This window comes from Amphibalanus amphitrite, unplaced genomic scaffold, assembly GCF_019059575.1.
Source record: "Amphibalanus amphitrite isolate SeventyFive unplaced genomic scaffold, NRLGWU_Aamphi_draft 000593F_arrow, whole genome shotgun sequence".
NCBI classification, from domain to species: domain Eukaryota; kingdom Metazoa; phylum Arthropoda; class Thecostraca; order Balanomorpha; family Balanidae; genus Amphibalanus; species Amphibalanus amphitrite.
In genome coordinates, this window is record NW_024882087.1 from 280,832 (window position 1) to 297,530 (window position 16,699).

The window sequence follows — 16,699 nt, forward strand, 5'->3', positions numbered from 1 at the left end:
AGAACTCGGAAACTGACGTGGAGCAAGAGGTTTCTTGAGCCGGATATTCAGAGTCTTATTGCTGATAGACACCAAATTGAAATCCCACATATTATGCATCAAAATGTTCGTTATGAAGTTGCCGACTGGTCAGTGCAAAATTTTTGATATACTTTTTCCCTAACTAAGATGTACTATAGCTTTTTTATGAAGGCTCTCCTACAGTGATTCTGGAATATAACTGCAAAGTTTAGGTAAGGAAACAACAGGTAGTCCCATCTAGTTCCACTCTGATTTTTTGTGAGATGAAGTAGGATTTAAATTTACACCAGGGCAACATAAAAGCTAACTGCGCATATTTGCGCAAAATTTGCAGGAGCCGCTCTTCCTACCCAACTACCGCCCGCCCCGCCCCAGTTTCGGCTCGGCCGCCGCGCCCGGCTTACGCTGACCTGTGTGGCCTGCACGCATCCATGCGTAGTTAACTGGTCATTAAAAACAGATGCGCTTGAGTTTATGAATTTTGTGAAAAGCGCGTTTTATGTATGCATTTATGTATGTATTGACATCAAAAACCTCCCACATATTGCGTGGCGATTACGGCTTGCATTTAGAGAGCCTTGCTATTGACAACCATCACTCGGCTGAAGAAAGTGGAAATTGAAACCTTCGTGAATATAAGGCGCTGCAAATACCTATAGGACACCTGTCACTGACGTCGGGTTACCTTAGGCCGTCTTTTTACATTAGATCACAATTCCGGTATTTAACCCTGGCCGGACCGATTGGTTTTCTACATTGACCGGGGAGGGTTGGTACAACTCCCTCGCCGTTTCGTCTCTAATTGAGCTAGAGCCTCGCGAAAAAAAACAAGCTTGTGTGCCGTTATAAGACGCAAAAATTAGGTACTTCCCGATTTTAAGGTCTTAGGTCAGCCAGTGACCTCTTAGGTCAGGTAAGTGCCACAAGGCACGGGCTCGGTTTTAGGTTAATTACTTTGCCACAAATTTGTCGCACTGCCGCGATTTTGGCATAATCGTGTTTGTCTAGCTCAGGCGCGTTGAATGCTATACTTGGTGTTCGGGTGAAGGCAACTTAACCCTCGCCGGCACAGGCCATTTTGCGTCCTTCGACGGCACAAGGGGGGGGGGGGTTGGTACGACCCCCCTCCCTCGCGTTTGGCCCCTGATCGAGCTAGAGCCTCGCGGAAAAAACGGACGAGCGTGTTGCCCGTCACAAGAGGAAGCCGATGATACCCAATTTTAAGGTCCTAGGTCATCGGGTGACCTTCCAGGTCAGGTCAATGACCCGAAAACCGGGAAAATCGGGACCTGTTAGAAAGTCGTAAATTGTGGTTGCTATGTGGTTTTCCGGGGTGCTGATCACGAATATCGTATTAGTTTTGATCAGAGATGATGTCTTTAAGCATTTAGACCAGGTCGGGTCAGGTCAGGTCAGGTCAACCGGTAGGGGTTTGACGGGTATTCGTAATACGTGTCAACCGCCTCTGACAGCTTCGTAACATGTTACGAAGGCGCCAAAACTACTTCGTAAATGTTCAAATGGTTGCTGAATTAGAATTCAGCTACAAAAACTAGCCTAGAAACATGTAAAACTCGAAAAAGTGAACCAAGGTCACCCGAGGTCACCAAAGGTCAATGATCTGACCTGACCTTCAGGTGACCTTGACACCCATCTTATGTATGGGAGCAACATCAAATCACATGTTTGAACGTTTGAAACCACGAAAAGCTTGCAAAAGCGCGGCTAATGCGAGCCGACATACGCCGAATCGCGATTTCGGCCAAACATGGTCACGGAAAAGAGGTCACAGGTCAAACTTCATTGGGGTCAGGGTCATGAAATTTTCAGGGTAGGTGTAAAATTGATCAATGCGAGGGTACTGAAAGTTTCGTCGCGATCGGCCGCTTTTTACGCGAGTTATTCGCGAAAAACCTTAGGGGGGGGGGTGCATCAACCCCGTGCCGGCGAGGGTTAAGGTGTTAACCTCGGGTCAATGTCAGGTCGGAGTCCCTCAGGTCACGAAAATGGTTGAAGGAGGTCATATCGCATATCATTCGATTCGGCAGGTCTTCCTGAGTCCAATGGTGGCTTTCCCGACTCTCTAGCTCCATCTGATCAGGAGTTATTGACGAAAAACTTACATGGCCTTAGTGACGTCATAAATGACGTCACGCAAAGTCAACAATGCTAAAGTCAAGCACTGGACCTTGCAAGGAGTGCATGAAACCATTCCCGGTGCCCGAATAGCAGCTCCCAATTTCCCTTGTTGACTTAAAGTGGTGCTAGATCCTGTATTATACTCAATTATGACGTCATAACTTAACAGATTTACGTCATATATTTAGTGCTTGACATACAAATGATAGCTTACATATGACAGAGAAGGTATGCAAAGTTTTATGAAGTTTGCTTCACTAGTTGTGGAATAACAAGCAAAAAACTTTTGCGGAAAGGCCGCTGGCCTCTCGCTGGAGCGTTTCCGACCAGTGTGCGGTGGGGGGGGGGGAGGAAATTTTTTGCCCCCCCCCCCTCTTAGTTTTTCGATATATCTCGAGAACCGCTGCGCCGATCGTCACCAAACTCTTGGTACTCTCCCGTGAACAGCTATTGAACATTGTGACCATTTTTTTTCCAAAGGCTATGATAGGTTGGACGCTAATGACGTCAGAGTGACGTCATTTCTGCCACTTTCGACCCCAAAAAAGGTTGGGTGCGTATTATTTAGGCCAGGGTTCATAATGTCCAGGGCAAAATGTGTCCAGTGCTCGAAATGGCCAGTGCCTTGAATTGGCCCGTGTTCACATTGTCCAGGGATTACATGGTCCAAATGTGGCCAACTGGCTGCAGATAGGGTAAATTCAAAGAGGCCAGGGTTCATAATGTCCAGGGCACGATGTGTCCAGTGTTCGAAATGGCCAGGGTTCATAATGTCCAGGGTACGATGTGTCCAGTGTTCGAAATGACCAGGGTTCATAATGTCCAGGGCACGATGTGTCCAGTGTTCAAAATGGCCAGTGCCTTGAATGGGCCAGAGTTCATAGTGTCCAGGGATTACATAGTCAACCAAACCTAACCTAACCTTACCTAACCTAACCTAACCTAACCTAACCTAACCTAACCTAACCTAACCTAACCTAACCTAACCTAACCTAACCTAACCTAACCTAACCTAACCTAACCTAACCTAACCTAACCTAACCTAACCTAACCTAACCTAACCTAACCTAACCTAACCTAACCTAACCTACGGTAATGATGTTTGCCTACCGGGGATAAGGAAATAGTTTCTCGCATGAATAGATTGCAAGCAATAGTAAATCAAATATTTTTAGGTTAAGTGGTAAGCCAGATACATAACCACTTAACCTAAAAATATTTGATTTACTATTGCCTGTAATCTCTCCTAAGGCATTGCCTTCGGCACTGCACTGCTTCGCATTGAGCTGGTTCCGTGTTTTTTACATTATGACGTCACTATCAGTGACTATGTAATCCCTGGACATTATGCACTCTGGCCCATTCAAGGCACTGGCCATTTTGAACACTGGACATATCGTGCCCTGGACATTATGAACCCTGGCCATTTCGAACACTGGACACATCGTGTCCTGGACATTATGAACCCTGGCCATTTCGAACACTGGACACATCGTGCCCTGGACATTATGAACCCTGGCCTCTTTGAATATACCCTATCTGCAGCCAGTTGGCCGCATTTGGACCATGCAATCCCTGGACACTATGAACTCTGGCCCATTCAAGGCACTGGCCATTTCGACACTGGGCATATCGTACCCTGGACATTATGAACCCTGGCCAGAATGAATGCTCCCCAAAAGGTTTCGCGAGAAGAGCTGTCAGGCCTACAGCTTTAGAGATACAGAAAAATGCTTCAACATAAAAGGTGTAAAATTTAGAGGGCTACAAAACTGCTATCTCGGATTTTTGAAATTTTTGGATTTTGACCCCAAAAATCAAAAAATAATTTTTTTTTGAATATAATAGCCGAAAAATCCAAAAAGTTTTTTGAATTTCGAAAAAAAAACCGGAAGATATGTGATAGTCCCTACCGCCTTCTATCTACATACATACCAAATTTGAGATCGATTTATTATACCTCTTTTTCTGGCCAAGTTATAGCGAAAAAACTGGTCAAAATTGATGACGTCAAATTCTCAAACTCAATTTTTAGCAATTCTAGACCTCGTAGCGCAAAACAAAGACCACCATTAGACTCCCCGTGACAGCTTTGCACAGCTTTGCATTGGAGTTTTGTAGCCCCGTTTGCATCATCATATCCTATCCTATCATGAATCGAGTAACACAAGTCTTCTGTTCCCTTGTCAACCCAGTCAAATTGTGTGGAGGCAAAAACATAGTTTTGCCCCCATGGCCTCCTGTCAGTGGGAGCAGTCTGCCCCCACTGCCCCCACGGTGGCGCCGCCCTTGCTCCAGAAGGGTATGAGTACGTACGGAGACCTTACGTAAGGAAGAGAGAACCTGACAGTGTTGACGAGTGAACCTATGCAGCATTCCTTGTATTGTCGCCTGGTGGCCGATACAGGTGCGGGAGGGGGGGGGGGGCGCAGCGCCGGTGCCGGCTCACTCACCGACTCTCCAGCTGACCCTTTTTCAGGGTGGCCTTCAGCGACGACATGTCCTTGGCCTTCATCCAGCTGCAGAAAAACTCCACGATGAAGTTGGCCGCCACCATGTCCTTGATCAGATGTTCCTGAGCACAGCACCACAGCGGGCCCGGTCAGACCGGTGGGCAGGAGATTGGCACTCATTTTCACAAGTTTAAATCTTCATTGGGACACACTCATACTATTCCACTGGGCGTAAAAAAACAGCGTGTGAATAATATTTTAGCAAAATTTTGATGTTTAGGGGTCGCTCAACGACGTATTTTCTTTTTTTTTGTAGAAAAAGTGCAATCATTCAGTGATGTAACCATTCAGTTTATAGTTATTCTGAACGTTTTTGAACTCAAAATTGCTATTTCTGGGTTTGTTATATTGATATTGAGTAAATTAAATGGATGAAGTAATTCCATGATTTTATTCTGCATCAATTACTATCACGAGTAAGGATCAGGCTGCAGGAGGTCTCCTTGGCACCCAACCCCCACACATTTTCAGCCGTTTTCAAATCTTCTGGCAGCTATGTACTCGCTACAAACGCAATTGAAGGAGGTAAGAACGATGAGGTGCTCGCGTCAGATACCAAAAGTGGTGACCAAAGATGTAAGCTGTAGCCTTGGCTAATCCTTTGTCGTTATTATTATCATTACCATATTATACAGGTTGTCTCAAAAGTTCGTTGACACATTTCCAAAGCCAATTAAACATATAAAAACCAGCCCAAATCCTAAGGTTTTGATGTATTGTATATGTGTCAAATTGACAAAGATGCAAACTTTGAACTAATTAGGAACCAGACTTGTGCCAAGGTCCCAAAAAGGTCCGAGATCCAGGGTTCGCACAGTCCAAGGTCTGGGACCTTGATGGATCCTGGAGCTTGCATTGTCTTTTTTGCCGTGAGACCTCGGAAACCCAGGACCTTAAAACATCCATATGCCGTGAGACCTTGGAATCCCAGGACCTCAACATTTGCATATGTCGCGAGACCTTGGAATCCCAGGACTCAACATTTGCATATGCCGCGAGACTTTGGAATCCCAGGACATCAACATTTCATGTGACATGAGACCTTAGAAACCCAGGACCTCAGCATTTCATATGCCAAGAAACCATGGAAACCCAGGGGTCAGGACCTCAAAATTTTGGTATGCTGCAAGACCCTACAGAATGCAGACCTACAGTCCCAGTTTTATTATTTGTCACGGGATTTTGGGAGAAGGGTCTGGACCTACACCATCATTTTGTTGAGGGACCTCAAGAATCCTGGAAGCTGGACCATCAGGTTTATGAAGTAAATCTGCTCATCAAAATGTTAGTTTAAGTTTTTGTTGTGGGACCCTGAATACTTTGGATCCTGAGATGTATTATTGCCATGGAATCTTGAGGACTGTGGACCCTGAACTCTGAAACAAATGATTGCAGTGCTTTCTGCTTTCTATGGCCTTGAATGATTGTTTTTTTGTTTATAATTGCTATTGTAAGAACAGCAAATATTTTTTTGTTTAATTACCTAATAATTATTGTTTTAAACATCATATTTAATCTTATTTTAGTTAAATCAAAGCAATTAAATCATTTTATATTAATAGTTAAATAATTCACAGAACAAAAATATTTTTACGGAGCGAGCGAAGCGAGCGGAGTCTTTCCTTAGATTAAAGGTAGTGTGCCAGCTTTCCTGGACCGTATGGAGTTAATGGCCCAGATAAGGAGAACCGGATTTTTAGAACTTATCCATACCTTCAAAACTCGTGGAAACGTCTTAAATTCTTCAAATTTTGAGTACCCCAGTGCGAAATTCGCCCCGACGGGTTGTCGGTCGTACCCCAACCACATTTCACACCACTATGAACAATAAATGCACACACTGAAATCGCTATTACCGATATGCTCATCCAATCAAGTTTCGATAAACCCGTTCATCATCATCTCCTGCGGTTTCGAACACGCCTGTTAGGTGGTGCGGTAGACCGCGCCCAAAGCCAGGGCCCCGGTAACGTGAGGTAGCCGAGTCGGGGCAGCGTGCGCTGACCCAAGCCGGGGCCGCGCGTCCTCCCGGTGTCATGTGATAGCCCGGGGCTGCCCGCGGGGATGCGGTAGACCGCGCCCAAAGCTGCGGCCCCGGCTTGGGTCAGCGCACGCTGCCCCGACTCGGCTACCTCACGTTACCGGGGCCCTGGCTTTGGGTGCGGCTTCTGCTCATACTTTGTGGTGCGGTGGTGGTGCGTCGGGCCGCGCGCTCTGACTTCGGCCAAGAAAAATGCGTCAGCTGATCATTGTCATTTCTGCCACTTGCGTGTGGTGAAATGGGGTCATAACTTAACCCTAGAACGCCTAGGGGGGGGGGGTTGTTTCAACCCCCCCCCCCTGAGGTTTTTTCGAAGTGCACGCTAAACGGCTTGTCGTAGCGGGCTGAAATTTTCAATACCCTCTGGGGCAGCCTTTGCGCATCTTTTGCCGAAAAAAATTGATCGGGTCATGTCAGGTCACGGAGTTATGACGTCATAAGAGGTACAGCCTCCGGCCGACAGTTACCAAACGTGTGCGCCGAATCCCTAGGTTTTCTGCCGGTGATACCCACATTGTTTGATGGATCATGATGAAACATCCCATGCATGTTGGGGCAAGCATTGGCTATCGTGTGGTGCAAAAAAATTGACCGGGTCAGGTCAGGTCACGGAGCTATGACGTCACAAGAGGAACAGCGTCCGGTACTATTTTTGAAAAGCGCCCGAACCACTATTTTGCTAATTCTTGTCACCTCAATGGGAATATGCAGCAATATTAGCTTCTATAGGGAGCAAATGGACCTCCCAAATCCAAAAATACAATCAGATTTCAAAAATTTAAATTTTGATTTTTCGAATTTCTGCCGCCGACTGTGACCTTGCCGACTTCCGGCGCTCCCAACGCGCCATTTTTAGAGCTAGGGAAACGAAATACATACCAAACGATAGAGAATTGATCAAGGAACACGATAGTGAAGGTTTCAAGTCGATATCTCCCACCGTTTTGCCGCAATCGCCGCGGAAAGTTGAAAAAGTTTGATTTTTTCGGAAAATTTGACCTTTGACCGGTCATAAGTAGGTCAAATGTTGACCTAGGACCAAAAAATATACCACCAATCGGGAGATCTCGTTGAGAGCAATCCGTTGGTTTTTTCCGCTAAGCTCTACGACCTTCCGTTTCGAAACGCCAGGGGGGGGGGGTCGTAACCCCCCCCCCCCCCTGGTCGTTCGTGTAATGAGAAATGGCCTGGTCGTGCGAGGGTTAAAGGTAGTGTGCCAGCTTTCCTGGACCGTATGGAGTTAATGGCCCAGATAAGGAGAACCGGATTTTTAGAACTTATCCATACCTTCAAAACTCATGGAAACGTCTTAAATTCTTCAAATTTTGAGTACCCCAGTGCGAAATTCGCCCCGACGGGTTGTCGGTCGTACCCCAACCACATTTCACACCACTATGAACAATAAATGCACACACTGAAATCGCTATTACCGATATGCTCATCCAATCAAGTTTCCATAAACCCGTTCATCATCAGCTCCTGCGGTTTCGAACACGCCTTTTAGGTGGTGCGGTAGACCGCGCCCAAAGCCCGGGCCCCGGTAACGTGAGGTAGCCGAGTCGGGGCAGCGTGCGCTGATCCAAGCCGGAGCCGCGCGTCCTCCCGGTGTCATGTGATAGCCCGGGGCTGCCCGCGGGGATGCGTAGACCGCGCCCAAAGCTGCGGCCCCGGCTTGGGTCAGCGCACGCTGCCCCGACTCGGCTACCTCACGTTACCGGGGCCCTGGCTTTGGGCGCAGCTTCTGCTCATACTTTGTGGTGCGGTGGTGGTGCGTCGGGCTGCGCGCTCTGACTTCGGCCAAGAAAAATGCGTCAGCTGATCATTGTCATTTCTGCCACTTGCGTGTGGTGAAATGGGGTCATAACTTATGAGACGGCTTTTTCATATCAATTATTTTACATAAAATCATATTTCAAACCATAAATAATGTTCGACAGCCAAATAAAAGAAACAATACCAATACAGGCTTACAGTTTAAGGCTCGACAATGTGTTGTCTACGATTAGACAGCTGATAACTCATTCCCGTACGACGTATGGTCGTAATACTATAATGACCTTTGCTTATTGTCACATGTGCGCCGCATTCGCGATTGTTGCCGACGCTTGGCGGACGCCTGTTTGCAGGTGAGCCCACTACAGTTGTTATATATATCGAAAAACCGATAAACTTTTAGGCGAAAAAGGCACTATTCCAGGCCCATTTTTGATTTTTTTTTGCGATATTAGGTAAAAACAGAAGCTTCTTATCCTAGGAAAAATAAAATGGGAAATCTTTCAAAGGTGGCACACTACCTTTAAGAGACGGCTTTTTCATATCAATTATTTTACATAAAATCATATTTCAAACCATAAATAATGTTCGACAGCCAAATAAAAGAAACAATACCAATACAGGCTTACAGTTTAAGGCTCGACATTGTGTTGTCTACGATTAGACAGCTGATAACTCATTCCCGTACGTCGTAACTCTATAATGACCTTTGCTTATTGTCACATGTGCGCCGCATTCGCGATTGTTGCCGACGCCTGTTTGCACGTCAGCCCACTACAGTTGTTATACATATCGAAAAACCGATAGACTTTTAGGCGAAAAAGGCACTATTCCAGGCCCATTTTTGATTTTTTTTGCGATATTTGGTAAAAACAGAAGCTTCTTATCCTAGGAAAAATAAAATAGGAAATCTTTCAAAGGTGGCACACTACCTTTAACGGAAATTTCCGAGTATGAGCGGTCGGCCGGCCGGCCGTGCGGACGCTTTTGCGAGGCTTATATCTCAGCAACCACTTGACCGATTTACACGCGGTAATTTTTGTGGGGTAGCTTCATTCCTTTTACCAAGTATTGGACTATTCCCGATGCACGTGGGTGACCCCTTATGCACGTGCCACGTGCAAAACGAAGAGGTGTCAGTTTTGTAATTGTTGCAATATCTCGGTAACTACTTGGCCGATTGCGCTGAAAGTTGGCATGTAGGTAGGCACGCTTAGTTGGGTGCCGTGCACCTGGGCATACTGATACATTTTACCCCAAGGTTGAAGATTTCTCAGCTGTTCTAATGCAAGTTTTGTGTGCCAAATTCGAAAAAGGTATCCATTTTTCTGGATTAGCTCGAGTTTTGACACTATGTCAAGGATACACAACGATGTTTTAATATGCACATTGGAGTGGGCATGCTGATACATTTGGCACTTTCTTAGGTCCCATCTTGATTATTTCCCAGAAAATTGTGACTGTGGTAATTATGGTGAAGAGCAGGTAGAACGTTTCCCAAAGAGATACGTGTGATGGAAGAACGGTACCAGGGTCGGTGGGACGTTAACTTCCTGGCGGACTATATTGCTGAATGCTGGTGCTTGAAGAGGGACGTCCCATCTGCTCAACACAGTCGGAAGTCCGTGAAAAGGCTATTTGTATCGCAGTAGTGCGTGTGTACTGTGATCGGAATTCACTTATGGTGCGTCAGTTTGCAGTTTAAACATATATGCTTCTGTGGGATTAACTATAGTTAACCAATCAGCATGGTTTTGTTCATATGGGCAAAACAACGTATCTTAAAAAATCGAGCTAATCGAGCAAAACGGATTACATTTCCGGAATCAGCGTGAAAAACTGACCCATAAACAGTTGAGAAACCATTGACCTTATAAATCACGCAGACCAGTGTAATCATTCATGCCATCAAACTCATTCGATAAGATTAGCTGGACGTAAATAATAATAATACGGTTGGTATTATCGTCGGTTACTCCGGCCAGTGCTGCCATATCCCATTCACGGCATTGGTAAGATTGGGCAATGGGCCCTGGGCCATTGCCCAATCATATGAAATAGCGCGAACATCCCCATTAGTGGGATCAGATGGGTTTCCAGACTTGAAGATGGGGTGAACTATAGAGTGTTTCCAATGAAAGGGGATATCGGACCTTGCAGGTGTTAATGATGTGAAGGATAACGTGACCGATAGATGGGAAAGCAGCTTTCAGCATGCGAATGCAGACGCCATCAGACGCACAGGCGGCAGAATTGCGCATATTGAAAACCGTGTGACCGAGTTCACCGAGAGAGATAGGTCTGGGCTTAAATCTACCGGTTACGACACGCGGCAAACGGCCAATTTGCTCAACAACTGGATTTTGGTCACGGATCTCTGTAGCGACGAGGGGACCCACAGAAACGAAAAAAGAATTTAAAACGTCAGCCGATACATCAGGTTGAACACTAGGTCCGTCTTTCTTACCAGCCACAACCGCCCTTATGCTTTTCCATACCTTGTTGGGACCCCGCCCACTAATCTCTCTGTGAAGTTCGCCGCGTCGGTCTCGTCGCACTGCGGCCTGGACAGTTCGGTTTAAGTCTTTGTAAACCTCCGACTTTCTACCGAACTGCTGTAACGCGGTACGACGTTGATCCATGATTTTAAGTGTGGCGGTGGTAACTGGTGGTGCTGTAGGATTACGGATGGTAATATTGTTTATAGGTGCGTGATCGTCAAAAATCGGCAGAAATTCGGTCAGGAAAGCATCCCACTGGTCACTTACGTTCGTGACACTAAACACGCCCTCCCAATCGGCAAACATCAGGTCAGAGTTCAGGGCATCGACATCTATACGGTTGATCGAGCGGGATTGAACAACTGTAGGATTTGTACGTTGTTTCGGAACGTTGATAGACACACGAAGAAGTTTGTGTCGGCTGAAGTGGCAAAAGGGTGCAGAGCAATCACGCACAAGCTCTCTATTTTTAACCATACATACGTCTAGCAACGAGCCGGAAGTGTACGCTGGAACGGTTACAAGCTGCTCAAGAGAATGATTCGATAAAAAGTCACTGAGGTGTACACGCGCACGAAAACTCTCCTCCTTCAACATATCACAGTTTAAATCGCCACAGATCATAAATGGAATCTTGGGAAAGTCAATTAATACACGCTGTAACTGCGTCTCGAGGTCCGAAAAGTCCGTTCGCAGAGCGGCATTGGTCTGTCGGGGCGGCCGGTACACAGAGCATACATTTAAAGGGAGATTATGACCTTTTCCCACTTTATTGGAGTTGGGACCATTTTTTAGTAGAAAATGTATAAATATAATGTAAATTCATTGCATTTTGCCGAAATCACAAAATTACCATGTTTTTTTTCCAAGTTGAAGTAGCTCAAGCGCTCCGCGCTTGGTAGTGATGGGTCAGCAAGTACTTGCAGGTTTAAGTAAAATTCGGTGAGTAAAAATTAAATAGTATTTGAAAATTGTATTCTAATTGATTGCTGCCTTTATGGTCGATTCGTGAATAAAAGATTTTCTTATACATTTGTTTTTTGGACGTGTACGAATGCTTTTAATTATTAGGTACCGGACAATACATAATTTAGTTGCAGCAGTTCTCATTTTAAATAAGGAACGAATGAGAGCACAGTCTTGCTCTTTATTTTCGGAAGAATTTGGTTTAAGTTATTTCATTAGTCAGTATGTCAAAAGATTTTTTTCATATATTGATACAAATACATTACCTTTCTTAGAATACCAGTAAGTCGAAAATGAAATACATGTGTACCGGATGACATAAATTTCGTAGCTGCGTTCCATCTGATTTGAATGGCCACAGTACCTACACACGTTGGTTGTAGGGTACTATGCACCCACAATCAACGCCCTACACACGACACTGACAACCAAGCTAACAACATAAATAAACGGTAACATAAACAAAAACCCAAGCGTCGCTGTTTGAAACAAAAGCGCCATACACTGCGACTTTTTTATAGGGAAGGACAACGCATTTCGGTGGGTGTTGCAAGTACTGCAAGTACTGCTTCTTTTTTGCAAAAATAGAAATCATTTTTCACAGACGAAAATGTGCTAGGAAATTTTCATATTTTATAGAAACCACAGTAAAAATAGCATGGATGTCGAATAAATTTTATTTAAGAAAAAAGGAAGCTCATTATCTCCCTTTAACTGGCGATTTCGTTCGAGCTTGAACAACATCCACCGAGTTTCCAGGAGACTGCCGGGGTGCGGGGATGTGCTCGGTTTGATGGTCACAGTTTTCATTTCCGTTTTTAACCGTACGGCGACCCCGCCGTAGCCGCTGCCGTCTGGTCGGTCGACTCGGCTGAGAGTAGCCGGGAATCACGAGAGGTCGATTTGGAGTAGAAGGGTGCAGCCAGGTCTCGGCCAGGAGGCAGGCGTCGAAATCGTGACGGTTTAGTTCTTCGGTGAGTTCTAGTAGTTTTGGCTTCAGGCTTTGAATGTTCAAAACGCCGACCAAAAGACCGGTGTTTGCTGCTTATTAGTGATATAACTACATGGCGTTTTCAGTCAAAAAGTGGTAAATGTTTAAAAAAATCGCCAAAAATCAAGGTTTAAAGCAAATTGCAAATTAAGAACATGAATAGACGCAGCTCAACGAGTTCTTTAAAATGGCTATCTCGGATTTTCCATAAAATGCGTTTTTCACCCCTAAGAATTCAAAAATCTATATTTTTTTGGAAAACAGCTAATAAAATTAAAAAATTTGAGAATTTCCAAAAAATGGAATATATGTTATAGAGCTCTATTAGAACATAAGATGTCCCAAATTTCAACTTCCTATCTTGATTCTGACCCCCAAATTGTAAAAAAATAGCTCCAACATGCACAGGGCATGGTGACGTCATAAGCATTTTCGTGAATTAGAGGCACTTCTGAACATGGCAGGTAAAAACAAATGGCACCACTAGATTCCTGGGACAAAGCTCGTCTAGAAAAGTGCATTTTTTGTCAAAAATAAAAAGTTGAAAAATTGACTTATTTCATGGCCCTCGTCTAGTTATGTATGGTATAAACGATTTTTTGTGCTTTCAATGCACACTTATCACCAGCACAGTGACTTGGGGTCACATATAACTATTACCATCGGATTCGGTGTGAAAAATAAGCCATAAAACATGTGTCGCACGCCCATGTAGCAGAAAGTGAAAACCGTGACCTTTCGTGACCTGACCTGACCTTGACCCGAACTTAGTATGACCCCTATACGCACATGGTACCTTCACTAGGTCTTTGAGGTCATTTTTGGTGAGCTTCGAGCAGCAGCTATCGATTCCGCTGTCCGTAACCCTAATCATGCAAAACCCCAGAATTCGACCTTTGACCTGACCTTGACCCGAAAGTTGACCTCAATCTTAAAATCTTAAGAGTGCTTTGGGAAGGTCTCGTAGAGACTCGTAGAGACCTTTCGAACGCCGCCTCGCGGGGCTCGATACGACCATTGGTTCTCGAGATAACAGGGGGGGGGGGGTCGGATCCGACCCCCTCCCCCCCCCCGGCTGTCGTGGGTACGGAAATAGCCCAGGCGGTGCCGGGTTAAGATCTTTTTAAAAATAGATTTTGTTCTTAACAATTTTCCATCCACCCCACGTATCTCATCCCACACCTGAAATATAATATTTGGTCTTCGCGGCCTTCCATGTGGTCTCCAGTAACTTCGGACTCGTGGTTACGCGCCTGGACCGAAGGTCCCTTGTGAAAAGATTAATTACCACACTCGTCCTGATAATCTTTCATCTTCCCGGCAGACCCATGCATCATTATAAATATCTTCCACTCGGAGTCATGAAGAATCATCCATATCATTTGTAGGTAACCACAATCCATTTACTGATACATCTAACTTACTATTCCAACAGAATCCGTCTGTCTGTCTGTTTGTGTGTCCGCACATCGTGTAGTGGGTTCAATTTGTTACGCCTACACGGCAGACGGTATGCCGTAGGGGGTTGAAATTTGCACACCTTCTAGGTGACAGAGCGGGTCAGCGCCTTTTCTAGGTTCCGACTCGCTGGGGTGCACGGTTCGCGCGTGGGGCGCGCTGGAAGAACGCTAATGAAATTTTGATCGGTTCGTAGATCTTCATTGAGAGCCGGGGTCGACAAACTTTGGAAACTAAATGCATGCCGATCGGCGGCGGGTGCCTCGCATTGAAGGATGGTGAAATTATTGATTTTGATAAATGGTGGCGAAAAAATGTGTTGATTGTTGCTAAATGGGTACAGTTTGTGATAAGATTGTACAAATGAACTGCGTTTGCCGCAATGCGTCACATTGGTCACAGGGCGTCATTTTTGCCGCAAATCGCACAGTTTTGTCAAATATGGTCTGTTAAAGTTGCAATTTGGTGCAAAGATGCATGCTCAATCACCGGGTGAAAATGCGCCACGTTTGCCGCAATGCGCCACATTTGTCACAACGCGCCATTTCCGACCAATAAGATTAAGCGTAATGAAATGGCACGAATAGGAGCAGGGCTAGAAACTTTTTTAAGCCTGATTTTTTAAAATACTTATTGCCGGATCCAATTCTTCTGTGACCTGACATGACCCAGTGGTAGGTAGTGGTAGTGGTAGTGGTAGGAGGTAGGGGTAGGGGTAGGGGTAGGGGTAGGGGTAGGGGTAGTGGTAGGAGTAGTAGTAGGGGTAGGGGTAGGGGTAGTGGTAGGAGTAGTAGTAGGGGTAGGGGTAGTGGTAGGGGTAGTAGTAGTGGTAGGGATAGTAGTAGGGGTAGTAGTAGGGGTAGTGGTAGTGGTAGGGGTAGGAGTATGGGTAGTAGTAGTGGTAGTGGTAGGGGTAGGGGTAGGGGTAGGGGTAGTGGTAGGGGTAGCGGTAGGGGTAGGGGTAGGGGTAGTGGTTGAGGCAAAAGTAGAACAGTGGCCCGGGCTGATCCCATCGGACGAGAAGTGACCTACCTATGTGACCTGGCCTGACCCCAAGTGACCGGGCTGACCCCTTTGAACCGTCTTGACCCCGTATCACCCAACTTTCATTCAACGAAGCCCCCAGAACAATTCTTTTTTAAAATCCTCTTTATATTTCCGTCCATATCTATGCTTCTAGCCAACACATCGATTTGAAACGCACACCATTCGAAAGCAAATTGGCTGGTGCCGCAATTTTTACATACCACGCAGCAAAGCAAGTGGCGCAGCCGCTTGTCCAATTATTATTTGGCGAGGATTCGATGGGTTTCGGAACGAGAATCTCAGACTATATTTTAACCGGGTGAGGAGTTCCTCTCTCCGTTCGACGCTCTGCGGCGCCCTGTAGTGAGCACGACCAACGTACGACAATGTAATCAGTCTAGATATCATCGTGACATAGTTGGCCACTCTACGCTATGCACGCTTTTGCCTTAGCTCCAAACATGCACCAGCCATTCGTGAAAAACAGGCCCCGATTTTACCAACTGTAGTTTGCGCCATCTATCGGTAGGATTTGAAGCTCTACCTTCGGCCTACCGATATTATCCTTCGATACGGCGCACACAAAGCACGTTTATAAAAACGAATGATACCGTGACAAAGAGCGTCTTCAATAGCCCCGGTGAGACCAATAAACTTTCGCCATTTACGCGTCCCGAAAGAAATATAGCCGATCACAGAGCGGAGACGGCGCCCGGGGCAGATGGCAGCACCTGTGTTGGTGCGCATCTGACTGCGAGGTGTCTGTCCATTTTTTTTTATTCCAGCAAGAAATGACACAAAGCTGAGTTTTTTAATCCAGACCAGAAATGACAAACAAGGACGATGAAGACAGAAGTGACCGTGACGTCATCGCCGAGTGCCGGCCATGCCAGAGACGTTTTTAATACCAGGAAGAAATGACAAACAAGGCCTATTCACGACCGATTCACACCGGACCAACACCGATCGATACCAAATCTAGGGGGCGGGGGGGGGGAACTGGGAAATGGGGGGGAGTAGAGTGGCAAGTTTTCCTACCCGGCGAACCCGGTACCAAGCAAGTACCAAGTACCTTTGCAAGTACCAAGCCAGTACCAAGTACTTTTTGCATGTTCCAGATACCAAGCAAGTACCAAGTACTTTTGCCAATACCAAGCAAGTACCAAGTACTTTTGCAAGTCGAAAAGGTATTTTGCGATTATCTTAGCTTCTAGAAAGCCGATCGACACGGGACAAACACCATTCGATCCCAAATTTTATGCCTCATCAC

At 45.7% G+C, this 16,699-nt stretch overlaps 1 protein-coding gene across 1 annotated transcript in view; it reads right to left on the reverse strand.

The window, feature by feature from the left end:
* Nucleotides 1–16,699, reverse strand: part of LOC122394460 (protein krasavietz-like) — a 127,985-nt gene that overhangs the window by 65,310 nt on the left and 45,976 nt on the right. Inside the window, exon 6 of the mRNA XM_043391349.1 lies at nt 4,614–4,735. Coding sequence (XP_043247284.1) covers nt 4,614–4,735 — 122 coding nt within the window. The remainder of the gene's footprint in view (nt 1–4,613; nt 4,736–16,699) is intronic.